Genomic DNA, 17631 nt, shown 5'->3' with positions numbered 1-17631 from the left:
TTAAAGACTCAAATAATTATGAAGTGTTTCATGCTTTTTCGATCAGTGTTTTAAACATCAGACTAAGGATGCGCATTCCACAATCCATGTGGTATTTTAAATACTCTTTATGCACTGCAATATTGTGCACATGCTATTGAAAGCCTTGCCTGATGAGGAAAGTTCATTTTTAATACTTTGTTCGAAACTTTGAAATCCAATTTGAGCTTCTTTTTTATCTTTGCTACCCCAAGATCATCAAGTGGGAGTGCATGTATCCAACCGAAAGCAATACTGGACAGTAGTTACACATTTTTCATTTTAACACCTAGAGCCACATTTTACTTTATTCCTTTCTCCAGGTTCTGCTGAGTTCAAATTCCTGTTTATTTTTGAGAATGGCATTCAGCCTGTTATTGTTACCAGGTCTGAGGCTCTTTTTTTTATTTTCAGAAGTGCTTTTTTGCTCTGTGGTTTTATCTGGTGTAGGATTCTGAGCTGGTACCTTGGAATCTATAGAACTGTACTAGCTGGTACCAGTGAAAGACTTGGTCCCTTAAAAGTCATTTTTTGACAATGTGTTTGCATAAAATTATTAATTACTTGCATTATTCTTTGCAGCATCTACCAAGACAAAACATGCATGTTTTCCAAATTTTTCAGTCAGGCAGAGAAGCATCTTTTTTTTTCTCCAGCAATTTCTGATATTTCAACAGGATGGAATTAGCCATGTGAGTGCTTGGACTAGTACATTTGCTTATTCTACCCCCCTCAAATCAGATAGTCAAAGGGTGCCTTAAACAATCTATACAGCTATGTTTCATTAACTACTGTGTGACTGAGCTTATTTCTTGTAACTAAGTTTGTCTTTCCTTTGCCCTTCTTCATTTTTTTTTAAACTTCATTTAAAAAGCATTTTTTAAGAGGCACCGAAGTCTGACTTTGTGATTGCTGCCATTTACCCCCAGCACATTGTATTCCTGATCCTTTGCTTTTGATGGCAATTACAGGGTTCAGAAGCTAATTTGTAGAAGATATTCTTCTAGCACCAGCTGCATCTGGCTTCTTGGCAGACTTTTCAAGCACTTGTATTGGTGGCGTTGGAGTTGCTTCTGGGTTTGCTGGGGTAATGATGCTGATGGGCTTTCTGGGCTGTCTTACACTCCTTGATGTCGTTTTCTTTTTGGTTACCATTTTAATCTGAGTAATTTGTCCATTTTTTCCATTCATGAATAAGGTCCGGTGCAAGCCCTTTTCAAAAGCCTCCACCCGTTTGTCATGGCAATACAGCATTTGTTTATGCCTGTTATAGACTGCTTTTCTACAAAATGCTATGCCTCAATTTTAAAGTCACAAATACCCATTAAACAGGTAATAAGTAATGTATATTTTCCTTTGTTACAGAAGAGAAATATGAGGGCCATTTGCTGCTGGTCTGAAAACACAGATTGTTTTGCATGCATGTACATAAGTCTCTTCATTGTGAATAGGACCCAAAGTGATTAAACAAGCACTCTTAATATGTTAATTTATAATTTTAATTACAACAATCTTGTATATATAGTCATTAGTGAATACTAATATAAATATTTTTCTACCTTTTTATTCATAATGCATAAACCAATCATCCAGTTACTTCTCGGCAGTTGCCTGTTTCCGTTTCATAATACAATCTTTGTTCTTAGTTATGAATGCATTTTGTTCGTTCCTGTCTTGAATAATCCCTCATTAAGCTAGTCACTTTCTGCTCCATGCTAAAAAGGAAAAATTATCATGCAAATGTGGCATGCCATATTAAAAAGCACATTACCAAACACTTTTGTTGCTGTCCTTCAATTAGTTTCCCTTCTTTGAATTTAATTTCATTTGTTGTTAAACTACTGACTTGATGTATGGACTCATGAATTTGAGGCTGCTGCCAAGAATGTAGCAGGAAAAAAAATCAAAGCCTCTTCAGAAAGCTGCAGAGGCAAAGCTGAAATGAATTTGCTTCACCTTTGACAAGAACACTTGAGCAGCATTGGAATCCTCTGATGATTCAGCTTGGCTAATTATCCAATTATTTATTTCAAGAATAAAGACACTGTTTTACAATTAGAAAAGTGTAAAGTAATCTGAGAAATTTCGTAATGACAGATGACTTAAGTAACTTCTGAGATAAATAGTATCTACTCAAACTTGTCCTGCCAAGTGTTCAAGCTGTAGTTAAACTGCTCTTTGAGTTTCAGGAAATTACTAGGGACTCAAAAGTTATTTGTTTCTTCTCCCCTACGAACCACATATTATACTTCAGAAAATAGGTCAATTTGTTCTTTTCCCTCTGTGTCAAATTTGCAAGGTTTTTAAGCTGTGTTTAAGTTGCATTCCTCTTGATTAAAAGCTTTTGGTTCAAGGCAATACTTTTTAATTGCCTAATGATATAAGTCCATTCTTAGGAAAGAACCGTGCATTTAGGAGTTCATTTGCAATATAACTGAAAAATTCATTGCATGGCAGTAAAACAATTTACTGTTAATTACAAGGAGAAGAATTTGCTGTACCATGCTCACAGATTGCCATGAATCATGCAGCACTCCTAGAGATTTATAACAGATGTGTAAGTGGGATGAATTAGCAGGGTTTAATAACAGAGACACAAATCATGCAGACTTCAAGGAGCTTTAATTGATATACTAGAATGTGACGGGCATGAATCACTCAGCCATTCAACAGCACTGTAACATATGGTCAGCTCAATATGCTGCATCTTAAATCGGTTGGTGAGTCGTTGGTTGTCCCATATGGTGGAAGCAATATATTTTTCATGATTTTTAAAAAATACTGTGTATTACATCTATTTTTGAAGAAATATGATTGTAAGATACCCGTGTTATTAAATTTTCTTTTGATGTCCATTATGGGTGGTTTTTATTCTTTTTGGGGGAAGAGTCCAAAATGGACTCTAAAGAATCTTCTAAAAACCCCAAAATACTGTCAGAAGATGTAAGTATTATTTCTTGATTCATTTACTGTTGAAATGACTGATGCTATTGTGAAGTGCAGAGAAAGAAAGGATCATACCAGAAATGCTATGGCAGTGTCAGGGTCCTCTGGACTAATACCTTGTGGCAAAAATGAAATGGATGACCAATAGTGAGGGAGGTAATTTTACCTGCAAGGTAATCTCCAAGATGAAAAAAAAACCCCATAGATTTTCTTTAAGTTTTTGTCCTCAAATTTGCTGAACATTTCTGTTTTAATTTCTATGAATGCATTTTGAATTCAACTGAACAATAATTAAAAACTGTATACTTTTTGTTGCTGTTACCTGCCTGAACTATTCAGAGTGGCTAATTGAAGGCTTCAGTGGAAGGGTACACAAATATCTACCTACAGTGTGCTGAGCAGTAGTTATTCAAACATATGTAAGCCTGTTAAATTTAGCCACAGTGTAAATATGTTATTCCTGGGACAAGAATCTGGCAGAGTATGGAAAAGCTTTAGCAGTTGTATTAGTAAACCTGACAGACTTGAGAAAGGAGTATTGTATCCTTAGAACCGTGGCTGCCAGAATTTAATGTCAACAATTAAAATTTATTTTGATCCTTACCTAGTGTTTATTACTGTTTGTATACACAACAGACCTTACTAATACAGAGATGCACTATTAGATGGAATTACCATCTGTTCAGAGCAAAATGCTGGCATCTGTCTTTGAGTCTAAAACTAAAATGATATTATTTCAAACAAAACAAAATTAACTGCTCTTTACTTACCAACTTCATTTTTGTGTACATGTGTGTGCATAGACACATGGGAAAGGCTTATTTGTAATGACCTGTGTAGCAACATCTATATTTAGATATATGACTTCAACAGAAGCTGTATGGACCATCTGTCTTTATTGGTCTTTTTTGTGCCCTCTGCTACACAATGGCATGCAGCAATCATGGGCTTTTAAATACTGTTTTAGCTTTATAATATATTAAATATGTATTATATAGCAAGACATTAAAACTACATAATTAAAATACACAAAATGTGACTTTGGATCCACTAAAATGTAGTACGCTCATTATTTTGACAGATGTGTCTTAACAGAACGTGACTAAAAAAAATTAAATAGGTAAAATTATAGTCGATTCATCTTTCAGAAAGTAGCTACAGGTACCACAGTGACACCTTTAGGAAAATATATTCTGTATCTTTTAGTCTTGAATATTTTTAATTTCAGCACTTAGTACCCTGCTGGGCTAGTGCTACAGATTTATTTTCAGTCCTGTCTGTTCCTGTGCAGAGTTTGGTTTTCTGTTTTGGGTTTGTTTGTTTGTTTTAAGTTATGTAACCTATTACATACAGTCTTCTACTGTCTTGATGCACAAGAATTCTCAAGCATCAATGAGACTGTAGTTTAAATACTGATGTTATAGCATGGATGTTACTTTCTGAAAGGGTAGGCTTCTGTTCCATATATCACAAAATAATAAATTGTGTCATGCCAGTGTTTAATGCGTGTACACAGTGCATTAACTGTAACTGTAGTACATTTATTTGTGCTAGAGGAGACTTGAAAATGATTAAAAAATCAATACTTCCCTGTCAGAGAAGCAAGTGTTACGATGCATTTAAGTAGTTAATTGCATAAGCCCCATAAAAGCTTCAGGTTTGGGTATCAGAGATGCCATAATTATGGTCCAAGTAACTGCCGTTTATTAATACTAGACTTTAAAGGAAGATATGGTTATTGTCATGAGGGTTAGTTAGCTGTATGTGTTTTAGAAATAATGAATTTTAGCATTTCTCTTTTACCATCAGTAAGCTGAACTGGAGGGCTCAACCTCTTATGTTCGCATTTAAAATGCTGACGTACACTAGTTCCCTCCAAAGGTGAAGTTTTGATTGTTAAGCCGTGTTTTCTATTTAAACTTGTGCATTAATACCACAATTCATTAGTGCTGTGCCCTACTTATGCAGGAAAGCTTATGACCTCATGCTGCATTACTTCAATTTTGACATTGTAAATTTCTACCATAGCGTGAGATACTAATTAGATTGTGAAGTCATAAATGATGCCTAAGCAGGAATTTACAGCACATAGTGTCATTGGCAGTTTCCCAGTTGCCCCACTCCCTGCTTTCTCCAAGAAGAGTATTTATCAAGTTAGAGGGGGGGCAAAGAGAAAGAAAGAAGGAAAGAAAGAAAGAAAGAAAGAAAAAGTAGCAACATGCTACAGGCAAATAGAAAAATGAAAAATATGTTAATGAACTTGGAAATGCACGCGTGTTTAAAAGGATGTTATTAATTCATTCTAAATGAAGCAATCTCTCCTTCTTTAAAGAACTCGCACTATGTACAATGCTGTGCTGTGAAGTAATATGTCAGATTTCGAAGGCCCATATTTTAATTCAGGTTTTATTGTTCTTGAAACGCGTTTATTGCTCTTTACTATGTCATTATGGGAACAAGTAATTTTTACAAGTTGTCATTGTATTTCACTTCCTTGGTACAAATGAAGTTTCTGTTGTTAAATCCTTTTCTTTATCAGGGAAAGAAAGGGAAGGAAAAAAAGGCAAGATAAGATGGATATAGATTCTATAGGTGGTATAGTGTTCTTGTACTTCTCCAGATTACATCTTTTATTGTTTCAGTGATGGTCCATTTCTTTCCCACCTGTATGGCCATCATGCCATTATCCAAACAGGTCATGCTGCCCTCCAGTGGCTTACTGTACAGTATTTAAAAAAAAAAATAAAAAATAAAAAATTTGTTCATAACTCAGCTATAGAGTGACCAACGCTATCAGAATGTTTAAAAGAATATCAGACTATGGGTTTTAATGGTAGGAGGATCATTGTAATAACATAAAACTATCTTATGCTGATACCTTCGTGGAAACAATCTTGTATGGAGTCTTACTGTGCACCAGTGTTGGTGGAGAAAAGTTAGAGAGTATCATTTTCTTGAAATGAATAATTATCTCAACATATTCTAATGTCTTGTGTGCGCACCATGAGGAAAACAACCTGATGGGCCTTCAGTATTGTGGATGGGTAGCTGTTCCACTCCTGTTGATGAGGCTAAGTTCAGTGATGAAAGACTGGTGTTGTCACATTCCATACTGCTGAGATGTAACAAGAGTTAATTAACTGGTCAGATTCTCCTTTGGTCTTTCACTCAAATCCAATGCTGAAAGTCATACAGATACATGCTTACAGTGACTATGGCAAGAGAGGCTAATTGAGGGAGGAGTACAAATATACTTTTTATGAAGACGTTGATTCAGATTCTTAAAGATTATGAAAAAAAATATTTTGGATATAATACTAGAGACATTTATGCAAAGCCTGAATAAATAAAAAAGGTATTTTTTGTGGAATTGAAAGTAATTCCTATAAAGATTAAGATTTTTTTTTTTTAATTAAGCTTCTATGGATATCTGTGTTTATTCTTAAGATGATCAGAAACTTAAGCAGGATGTTTTGCAAAAATTGTTATGTGCCATAAATAAGTTCCCAGGTATTATGGACAATGATGCCTAGATAATTTTTTTTTTATGCACAGCTCCAAGAAAACTCAGTGCCCCTCATATTGAAGGAATAAACAGCACAACGGTAAAGATAAATTGGAATGAACCTGAAGAACTTAATGGGCCTTCTCCCACCTACCAGGTGGAAAGGATGGATTCATCTTTAGCTACACTGAGTACAGAAGTAATGAAAGGGATCCGTTTCCCAGGAAATGGATATTACAGATTCGCTAGTTCCACTCTCCCCGTCAATACTTACTTTACAGGTAAATGAGTTTAAATGGCTTACAAAATGTACCAATTGTACTCTGCATTTGTTTTACCATTTATTATCATCTCTATATAATTTTCATGGTAAAATCTGTAGTTTTTAATTTACGAGCATAATGTGATTGTTAGCGTTGTATGGGCTATTTCGATTCTCACATAAAAAGCCTATGGAAAACGTTATTGGACATGTAGGGTTTGTATTCCCTTGCCTTTGGACGTAGAGATGTACATGATGGTGACTGTTGCTGCGTATTTGACTCATTTCCTACTGGTAAATATAACATGGATTTTATTTATTCTTCTGGGATAAAAACTTTTCAACGAATATGCTGGGAATACTAAGGCATATTTTCTTTGGTATCTTTTTGAGGATTCCCAAGGTTGCGTGAGCACTAAAAAAGCGCTTTCTTCCGTGTTCAGAACATTTGTGTTGTGGTCCTGTTTGTTTTGTCAAGGAAAGGAAAAAGGCTGCCAATCTGACAGAAGTCTGCTGTTTCTGGGCCGCTGGGTATTATCTCCTCTCTTTTTTGATTAGTTATTTATTTTGGAACTGGGCATTTTTCAGATCAAAGCAGATCAATTCTCCTATGTTCTGTGATTCTCATCATTTGCTGATGTCTTCACTTCTTGGATAAAGCAAAGATATAGACAGTGTGTTTTTTGGGAAAATACCTAGATGAACCTGGTTGTGTGTTTGAGATGTTGTAGTAACCTGTAAGTGAAATACTACATTGGTGTGCATAGAATCATAGAATGGTTTGGGTTGGAAGGGAGCTTTAAAGGTCATCTAGTCCAACCCCCCTGCAATGAGCAGGGACATCTTCAACCAGATCAGGTTGCTCAGAGCCCCGTCCAGTCTGACCTTGAATGTTTCCAGGGATGGGGCATCTACCACCTCTCTGGGCAACCTGTTCCAGCGTTTCACCACCCTCATTGTAAAAAATGTCTTCCTTATATCTAGTCTGAATCTACCCTCTTTTAGTTTAAAACCATTACCTCTGGTCCTGTCACAACAGGCCCTCCTAAAAAGTTTGTCCCCATCTTTCTTATAAACCCCCTTTAAGTATTGAAAGGCTGCAATAATGTCTCCCTGGAGCCTTCTCTTCTCCAGGCTGAACAACCCCAACTCTCTCAGCCTTTCCTCACAGGAGAGGTGTTCCAGCCCTCTGATCATTTTTGTGGCCCTCCTCTGGACCCGCTCCAACAGGTCCATGTCTTTCCTGTGCTCAGGGCTCCAGAGCTGGACACAGTACTCCAGGTGGGGTCTCACCAGAGTGAAGTAGTATTAGTTTTCAAAAGTACAAGAAGAAATGGTGAAGCTAAAGGTTTAAAAAAAAATTTTTAAAAGGTGTATGAAGGGGGGTGTGTGTGTATGTGTGTGTATATATATATATATATATATCTCAAGTCATGAGACTGATAGCAGCAAGGGGAAATCCAAAAGGAATCTAGGTAACAGTGAGAGCAAGCATTAGATGGCACGCTGATAGCATGAAGGCCACATCATAGTGTGGTACAAATTAACCTGGTACTGAGCCTTGTTTGTTAAGACAGGTAAAGGCTGCAAAAAACACGCAGCATTGTTGACACTCAAAAGAATGCCAAAAATTTGAAGAAGACTGTGTAGCTGACATCCCTTGTCTTCTGGGTCACCAGAGGTAATTCTGGCAAGAATATGTGAGCACAGATACCTCGGTACTTGCAAGTACGTGTGTGTGCAAATTCAGTTTTTGTTTAAAACAAAAATCACCTTCTTATGTCCCTATGATCATCCAGTGAATCTGATTTAAAAAAAAAAAGAAGCTGAAGATACTTCCATTTTTTTTCTTGCTAGGTGCTTACTTGACTGATAGTCAAATAATAATAAGTGATAATGTGTTAGTTAAATACTGACACCATGTTGACTTGCAAAACCTGGCTCTGTGCAGGAATCTGTAGGAACAGCTGTTGGACTCCTTTCCTCATCCAAATTGCTCAATGCTTTTCCTGATATCAGAGTTTGCACCCTTTACTGTCTATTTAGTAAAAAAATCTTTGGCGTATTTTTCTGTTGTCGGTTGTGATGATCTAAACACCAAAGGAATTGTGAGCTGCAGTTTTTCTCACTGGAGCTTCAGTCAGCCCCATCGCTGCAGTTTAGTTAAACAGTTTAATCAGACAGGTAAAGAATTATGAGTATCACTGAATTTCCTTCTTCTCATCAGAAGTCTCTGAGAGTGTTGGGGAAGAGGGTGTTGTATTACTGGGATTGTTAACGTGCCTGTCTGTCTGTAACCAGGCAAGCCCTGGCAAGCCAACACTAATCTACCCAAGCGCCGATTCAGTCTGGGGTTCAGTTATGCTCCACAAGCTGAGACTGAAGCCTTGAATAAGATTTACTGAGATGGCTGAGGTGATTTGAGAGAGTTTCGACAGACAGGTTCAGAGAAGATGTTAAAATAAAGCTCCCTTCATACTGGCACCTGATGGCTGATAATGCTGTGTGGATAAATATAATTTATTATTGCTTTGGATTGTGTTCTTTCTTTTTGACCAGCTATTAGTCTGAGTATCTGGAGATGACCTAGAACCAAAATATGCTACACAATTTGTCCAGACATCTGCTGGTAATGACTGACAATCAGGTTAAATCAGCCTGTTTTGGTATGTAAAAAAAGTGTAATTCAGGTACTTGGCAACTCAATATAAGTCTTTGAGAAATACAAATCTGGGTTTTTCTAAGTAGATTATGAGCCCTTCTTCCAAAACATGATGGAGGGAAAATTATAGCAAATCCAGGAGAGCTTAGAAAGAAAGACACTTAAGGGAATGAAAAATATTTTTAAATTGTACTTTGTACTTGTTTTGTTGTTGAGACCCTCTCATTACCCATCTCTGAAGACAAGCAGTTGGCAATTGTGCGTTATAGATGGAATGGCTTTAGTGTGCATGCAGCTGTGTACATTTTTGACACAAAAGTGTGCCAGCTTGTATATGTCAGTCAGCAGACAGATACTTCTTAGTGCGTCTGGGATCTCCCACTGCTAATCCAGAAAAAGATAGATCAGTTTATTCATTGCTAATAAATGCAGTTGTCCTCACTACCTCCCCAGCTGGTCTTACACTCTGAGGTGCAAGTAATAGGGGCAGATGTATTATCTGGGAAATTTTCCAAATTCATCTTTAAAAAAAAAAAAAAGTTAGGCAATAAACACTGGCTACACTAAGCAGCGTCCTTCTGTCTGTAACAAAGCCTCCAGCTGCACAGGAAGATGTGCTCTGAGTACACATTAGATGAGAGGAAGTCAGGTAAAGAAAAGGATTGTTTCTGCCAGAACTGTCCACATGCAACTTCTCAGTTCTTCAAACTGTGAAGAAGTGCTTTAGGCATCTGTAATATCATTTCCCAAAAGATGCAGACTTGATTTTTAGTACTTATTCATATCCCTTGAAGTTCTTAGATACAACGGCATTCATTATATCTATCAAAACACCACCAAAGGAACTTCTAGTGTTCTTGTTTTAGCTAAGGAACTCATCCATCTCGCATCACTTTGAAGATTGGTGTGTTCAGGTGTTTATCTTCATATCTTGCCCATGAGACAGCAAAGTGCTATCGTTCTGATTTAATAGATGGGGAGCTGAAGTTCAGATTCTACTTAATGCAGGGTTTATACTTAAGAGGCCCTCTAGAAATGGCTAGAAGGTTTTACAAATTAGTTATTTCATGTGGTTTGCTTTATCAGTACAGCTTGTGTGATGCGGCTGTTGGTCTGGAGTCAGAATGCTGCAGTAATACTGTTGCGTTTGTCTTTCTGGTTCTCTAGTAGTCAAGAGAGGTACTGTCTATTTTATACAGGGTGTATAAAATGACTCTTTAATGACTGAGTCTAATACCTAGGTCCAAAAAAAGCTGAAGGATGAAGGTAATGAGCGTGACATCATGCTCAACCTGGCTTTCACTGCCAGCAAATGGGTGTGAATAGTTTGCTCTGCAGGGAAGTTAGGGTCTTCATGTACTTTCTAGCAGAGGCATACCAAGGCTTACAAGTAAGATCCTTCGAGGTCATTGAATAAAATCCATGGAAACTAGCATGCTGAACTGCTGAAGTGTGCGTGTGTGTGTGAATATCAACAGCAAGCCAACAGGTACATTTATGAAAAGAGCTTTTCCTCAATTTCTTTTTGCTCCTTGGTTGAGGATTAGGACTTGAGGTGCCTGAATAGATGAAATAAAAACTGATGTATGAATTTTCTTCTCTGTAAACAAGCCCTGCCTAGTATCAAGTTTGATTCTAATTTGAGGCCACTACCTTCTGTTCAGGATTCATAACTTATAAATATCTCCTGAGGGTTAGGCAGCTTTAACTTTTTGTTTTACAGAGAGTAGGGGATCACATTTTTCTTTGAAAACATGACTCCCTGAGAAAGCACATGTGCACCCTGTTGAGTATATTGGTGGATACTATGCCTTCAGATAGAAACAGTGCCACTGTTTAAACTTTGTAGAAAATCCTGTCAAAAAGCTGTGCAATAGTTTTTTCTAGAGCACGTATACTGGATTAAGCTCCTAAGGACAGATAAAGGGAAGTTTAGTTTTCAGGTTTTATTGGGCAAATAAATGCCAAACTACTGAGTTCTTCCAAAAAGGAACTTCTGGGCCCAAAGAGCAACTGGTTGAAAAGTGAACCCTGAATTTCTCTGGGATACAATGACATCTGAGCTAGGCGTTTCAGGACTGCAATTTAGTTCGCTAAAGTACAGTCATGGATTACACAAATCACTTTTTGAATCTTTCCTCTGATTGATCCATTGCCAGACAGAATGTCTGGCAGAGCAAATGGGATAGGGCCTATTATAGTTAGAAAGGATAGAAGTTGCAATCAGTTGGACACATGAATGAACGAGAAAGCTCCTTGCCTCCATGCTAGGGAGATATAGTTGGGCTCCATGAAAAGAAACTCAGTGTATCTGTAGGGGTATGTAAGAACTGCTCACTGTGTAAAGAGTGACTCAATTGCTACAAAAGAAAGAAATCACAGAGTAGCAAGGTGGTTGTGCGGAAGGTTACGTTCCTCCTGACCTCTCAAAATAAGACTACTTTTCAATTATAACATGGAACATAAATGGACAATTCGGTGGCATTGTAGTGGGTTTTGTAAATAATATACATATTCTTTCTATGAAATGGAGGAAAATAAATCCTCCAAGCATGCTTTATACGTTGCTTAAAATACAATTTGAGCTTGATGTCAGGAGTTATAATTACACATCCATGTGAGAAGGGAGGCCTTTACTTTTTTAGTGATAAAATAATCCATTTTTTCAGGTGGATGAAGATTCTTTGTGATATTTTAAAAGCGGTTGAACTAGCTATTACTATTTTATTGTGATTCCTCTTGGATGCTACTTGTTTAAAAAGAAAATTATTCATGTAATATTGATCAAAATGCAGTCCACTCCGAAGAAACTTTTGTATTTGGCCTTGCTTTGAATCCAAGTTTTCTGAAATGGCATACTACACTTAAAAAGAAGTGGGTCTTGCCTGGAATATGTACTCTTTGCCAACCTCTACCTGATGTGAATTCAGCTCTGTAATAATTAGGAAATAACTGTATGAGGTAAGATGTTCATATATTCAGCATTACAAGTAGAGCTTTTTTACAATGACATTTTTAGTGTCGTGAAGTGGTCTTAAAAACGTGTATTTTTTTTGAAAAAAATCTGTGCTACTGTTTTTACTGCCAAATTCTGACTCAGATACACACACATTTCTCAGAGTGGAGAATCTTTCCAGTAATGATGTTTCTTAATGAGTTTGCCATGGAACACTGCACAAGCGTCGTTTACATTTGTTCTGAGCAGAAGTGCTGAGAATGGCTGTGGTCATTCAACATTTGATCTCCCCATAGCTCTTCATCACAGTGAGCTCTCTTTGCAGTAATGTAAAACAAATTCCACTCCATATAATCTCGAGCAAACATTTCATAGTTAGCAGAAGACACAAATATTTTCATTAGCGTATGGAGCCAAATAAACAGGCCTTTTCCAGCATCCCAAAAGAAATTTATGGATGCATTATGACTGAATACCAAGAAAATGAACACAATTGGAGGTCTAAAAACCATGTAAGAGGAAAGGCTGAAGAAAATGACATCATTTAGAAAAATGAAGACTAAAAGGAGACATGATAATGGTGTTAAAGTATATAAAAATGTGTAGTTTAAAAGAAGAGAATGAACTTTTCTCCACGTCTGGTGTGAGTAAAGCAACAATGCATTCATAATAAGGTTAAAATATGGCAAGGTAGATTGTCTTCTCACAAGAAATTTTTTCTAAAAGATTCAGGCTAATTGAGCAAAGGAATGCGTTGTTGTGAGAAAAAATGAAAGCTCTGACACTGCAGATTTTAAAGAATACTTGGATGAGCATTTGTCAGGAATAACCTCGGTAAAATTGATTCTGCTTTGGAGTAAGTGGACTGATTCTGTGACCTCTAAGAATGTTTTCCAAACGTATACCCTATTATAAACTCAGATTAACCTGATAAAACTGGGAAAGATGTTCATTTCACCAAATACCTTTTAGAAGGAAACAGCTGCCTTTTTTCCTTTCTTTTTTTTTTTTAAGGATCTTTGCATAGAGTTCTGATTGACAATTTTCTATAGAGAGGGAATTTTGCAGGAGTTGGACTGTCAGTTTTGCTTCTATTTTATTTTTTCTCCTCTAGATATTTTCCAGCATTTTTTTTGTGACTACTGATAAGGTTTGAGATGGTTAGAAATTAATTTTAATTACTAAATCAGAATAATAGAATAATTTAGGTTGGAAGGGAAGTCATCTAGTCCAACCTCCTGCTCATAGTGAGTCCAGCTAGACCTGTATAGGCCTTTGTCTAGTTGAGTTTTATCTCCAAGTATATTTCCAAGTACTGTTCTGGTTTTCAATGTGAACAGCCTTTTGGTAATCTTTTCCCCCTTACACCTATACAGAATTTTCTGTATTTGAACTTGCATCCATTGCCTCTTGTTCTGTCACTACATAGCTCTGAGAAAGCATGGCTCCATCTCCTTTATATCCTTCTGTGAGGTAATTGAAGAAGGCAAGATCATCTCCTCCATCCCTCCATTCTTAAGACTGAACACACCCTGTTCTGTCAGCCTCTTCTCGTATGTCACGTACTTTGGCCCTCTGACTGTCTTGCTGCCCCTCCCCTGGATTCATTCCAGTGTGCCAGTGTCTTTTTTTTATGCCAGAGTACCCAAAACTGCATTGCAGGACTTGGCTTGCCTTTGAATTTCACAAGGTTCCTGTCAGCCCATTTCTCCAGCCTGTCAAGATTCCTCTGAGTTGCAGTGTGTCCACTGCAGCCCTCAATCTTTTCTTATTGCCTGCAAACTTTTTGGTAGTACGCTCCATCCCATTGCCTGGAATTCATTTTAATGAATAAAACTGTTAAACGGAATTGGTCCCGGTACCAGTTCCTTGTAAATGCTGCCCATCGGGCTTTGTGCCATGCGTCACAAGCCTTTGAGTCCTGCTGTTCAGCCAGTTTTTTACCCACTTTTATAGTCCACCTGTGGTCCATCTATTTCTCCAGCCTGATGGCAAGGATCCTATGGGAAACCATGTTGAAGCCCTTGCTGAAGCCAAGGTACACAACACCCGTCGCTTTCCCCTTTGGCTGCTGAGCCAGTCCTGTCATCATAGAAGGCAATCAGGTTGGTTGGGCACAATTTGCCTGTAATAAGTCCATGTTGGCTGTTCCAAATCATCTTGTCCTTCGTCTGTCTGAATATGGCCTCCTGCATAGTGTCCCTGGGGACGAAGGTTAGGCTGGCCAGCCTGCAGTTTCCCTAATCTATAGACACAACTATACAGCAAATGCTTTTAAATTTGTTTGCTTCAGCCTTACCCTAAAAAGATGAAGAGAACTGGAACAGAAGGAGAGAAATCTGATCTTTTGCTTAGTTTGGCTTTATGTACTTTTTCCTTTTGCTGGCATTTTTTTCCTTACATAGCTTTTTAAGAACCATCCCTTTTTATTTCATTACATTGAACTGAAGAAGGTAAACAAGATTTTCTGAGGGAAAAACTATTACAAAAGAAATTCTTACACCAAGCTTTCTAATACTGAGAGAGGAAGGAAGAGAGAGCATTTGTTAAGCTGAGTTGGAGAACACACTTTATATCTCAGGGAACTTGTGATAGTGCCACTCATTTTTCAGACTTTTTTATTAAATCATACACTAAAGAGCTCTTGGAGAGCTCTTATTTTATTGTGTCCTTTCTGTCTAGGTTGTTGCCACAGGACTTCTCCTTAGAAATTCTTATAATTTTTATGCCAACTTCTTACATTTTCTCCTCTTGTCTTCACAAGAGAACGATTTGAACCCACATCTTCATCTGTGAAAGAAAAAGATCTTCTGTATCACCGTCTAGTGGCTGGCTTCAGTAAGAAGGGGAACCATCCTTTTTTCTGCCTGAGAACTGTTTGCACAGACATTTTAGTTAGAATTTTGTCCTAGTACTTAAAATGAATTCACAGTTTCATCTTGAAAAACACATTCCTTTCTTCCCTCCTTCCGAATCCCAAGAAGCCTAAAGATAGGGAGCGAGCGAGGAGCTGCGTCTAGAGAGAAAGGAGTGATCCAGCACAACAAAGTGAACTGTGCTGCTTTATGAACAAAACAACTTAAAACATTTTCGAACATGCACAACAGGGATTTAGGCAGCAAATAAGCCAAGCTGATGCTGACCTTGCCAGTGTTACAGGGGTAATATTTTCACTAAGATGAGCTGGTTTTGTTAGGCACAGACATACTTTCTATCAGTATCAAGTATCTGCTTTTTTCCATCTTTGTAGAAAAGATTTATTGTAGCCACTACAGGCGAGGAAAAAAAAAAAAGGTTCTCCCCTTCAGTATTATTTCTCATATTTACCTCTTGCACTTTAACAGATCAACTATGCAGCACAAGCGTTGGCATGCAATTGCAATTTTTTTTTGCATCTTCTTGGCTTTAGTGCCAAACTACATTTTTGCCGGTGTTCTGTGACATTCTGCACTGCATGGTTAAAACCAATTTTTTTCTGCTTCTGCATGGAAACTTTCAGAGGATGTAGTAGTCGCACTGTGGAAGTTGTAAAAGCAGTAGCTTTCCTATTGTTATATCAAGCTGCCAGTGGAAAAGCCCTTTCCCAGACTAGATGGTAGGTAGTTTCAGCTGTCTGCTTGTGCAAAACCAGTTGCAGAATTGGGTCTTTTGATTATCAGAAATATACCACATGACCTGTACTCTGTAAAACAGCGGTTCCTTCCCCTTTTGTCACAACTCTAGTTGTGCTTCTGTTAATTTTGTGCAAACATGGTTCACTGTTTTGAAATGTAGGGGACATTATCTCTGTAGGTGACAAACCTAAGAATTAGCAGAACAAAAGGTTTTTACCAATTATTTCAAAGCACGTGTGTTTAGTCAAGGGTAATAAAAGTAGTTACTCTTCTACCAAGTTTGTATTTTTTATAAGCTAATCTGAGAGTGTAACCACTTATGTACCAAGCTATTTTATACAAGATTAATTTCCATCAGTAAAGCATACCTATATATTTGGTGTTTCTTTTTCTTGCTCGTCTCCAAACAAAATGCTGATAGGATTTGATGTAGGAACTCTGTATAGGAGTCTGCACAAAGAATGCTCATTGAATTTAATGAGAGTGACTGTGGAAAAAAAATTTTTTTGTTTTAGTATCTGGTCTGGCCTTTGTTCAGTAAGAATGGAGTTCTCATGTATTAGTTCAGCTCACTGAAGAAGCCAAAGGTGGGGATTATATTCTGTGTTTACAAGGGTGAAGAAGGGGAGGAGAGAGTTCAAGGAGACTTTCTGTTCTTTGTGGTTCTTCTGTGTGCAGAAAGGACAGTGGGTACCCTCATATATATCTCCGAAAATAAAGTTACGGAAGTGCTGTGTTTGCTTCAGGCAGGACATCATCTGGGATTCCTTTTGTGCTTGTGCGCCACTAAGAAAAGGTGTGAGATGGAGGGACTTGTTGGGAGGGAGATTAAGGGAATAAAAGTTGCTGAAAATAACAAACATAAAAAAACCCCTAGAAGGTAGAAACTGCACAAATGCATGAAGTTTAATAAAAAAAGAAAATAACAAGTGGTGGGGGAAGGTGCCAAGCATCTCTTGGAAGTTTTGCGTGTGAGAGATCCATGTACTGTGTGTTAAATGGAGGCTCATTTCATTTAACTATGACTATATACTTAAAGAAAGGACTGCAATGGTACAGGTCAAAGAAAGAACTTGACGCAGGTTTGAGCGTAGAAAACGGTAGTTCGATGGATGTTCATCTTTTAGAATGAATGTATGAATGCTTCTGGAAATTCTCAGACTCGAATACCTGATGGCACAGAGAGAGGCGAAAGAAAACTGACTATTTCCAATGCTTTTCCAAAACTGACTATTTCCAATGCTAGTGCAATTGTGGGTCTTCCACTTCAGTACTTTGTAAGAGTTTTGTAGGATTCTTATGTGCTGGTATAATTGAACTTGTAACCCAAAGTAGTTTTAAAGAGAGGGATTTAATGAGAAGTAATAGCCACAAAGGAACATTCCTGTAGCTTTGACTTTAATAAATGTCAAATTTCTGATGTCTTTTATTTCTAAACTCTTATGTTTTTAGTTTGTGCTAGCGCCAGAAGGCAGTAACAATGACTCTTGGTCAAGATTTTCATCTAGACTGATCATGCTAAATCCTCTTGTGTTTTTAGCAGTGCAGTTGCATTGCATCTGCTTGGAAAGTTGGCTAGTCCAAGGCAGGATGGCAGGAATTCTAGTATTTTTGATGCTGCTTCTCTCTTCAAAGTTCTTCCTTAATTCCAAATGATACATAAATCTT

The 17631-nt window shown here is 37.4% G+C and overlaps 1 protein-coding gene across 1 annotated transcript in view; it reads left to right on the top strand.

The window, feature by feature from the left end:
* Positions 1–17631, top strand: part of USH2A (usherin) — a 396442-nt gene that overhangs the window by 100523 nt on the left and 278288 nt on the right. The window contains exon 20 of the mRNA XM_075496427.1: positions 6520–6750. Within this exon, the coding sequence (XP_075352542.1) occupies positions 6520–6750 (231 nt within the window). The remainder of the gene's footprint in view (positions 1–6519; positions 6751–17631) is intronic.

Source organism: Mycteria americana, chromosome 3 (genome assembly GCF_035582795.1).
Source record: "Mycteria americana isolate JAX WOST 10 ecotype Jacksonville Zoo and Gardens chromosome 3, USCA_MyAme_1.0, whole genome shotgun sequence".
NCBI lineage: Eukaryota > Metazoa > Chordata > Aves > Ciconiiformes > Ciconiidae > Mycteria > Mycteria americana.
The sequence above is the reverse complement of the archived record's forward strand: the minus strand, read 5'-3'. Positions and strand labels throughout refer to the sequence as shown.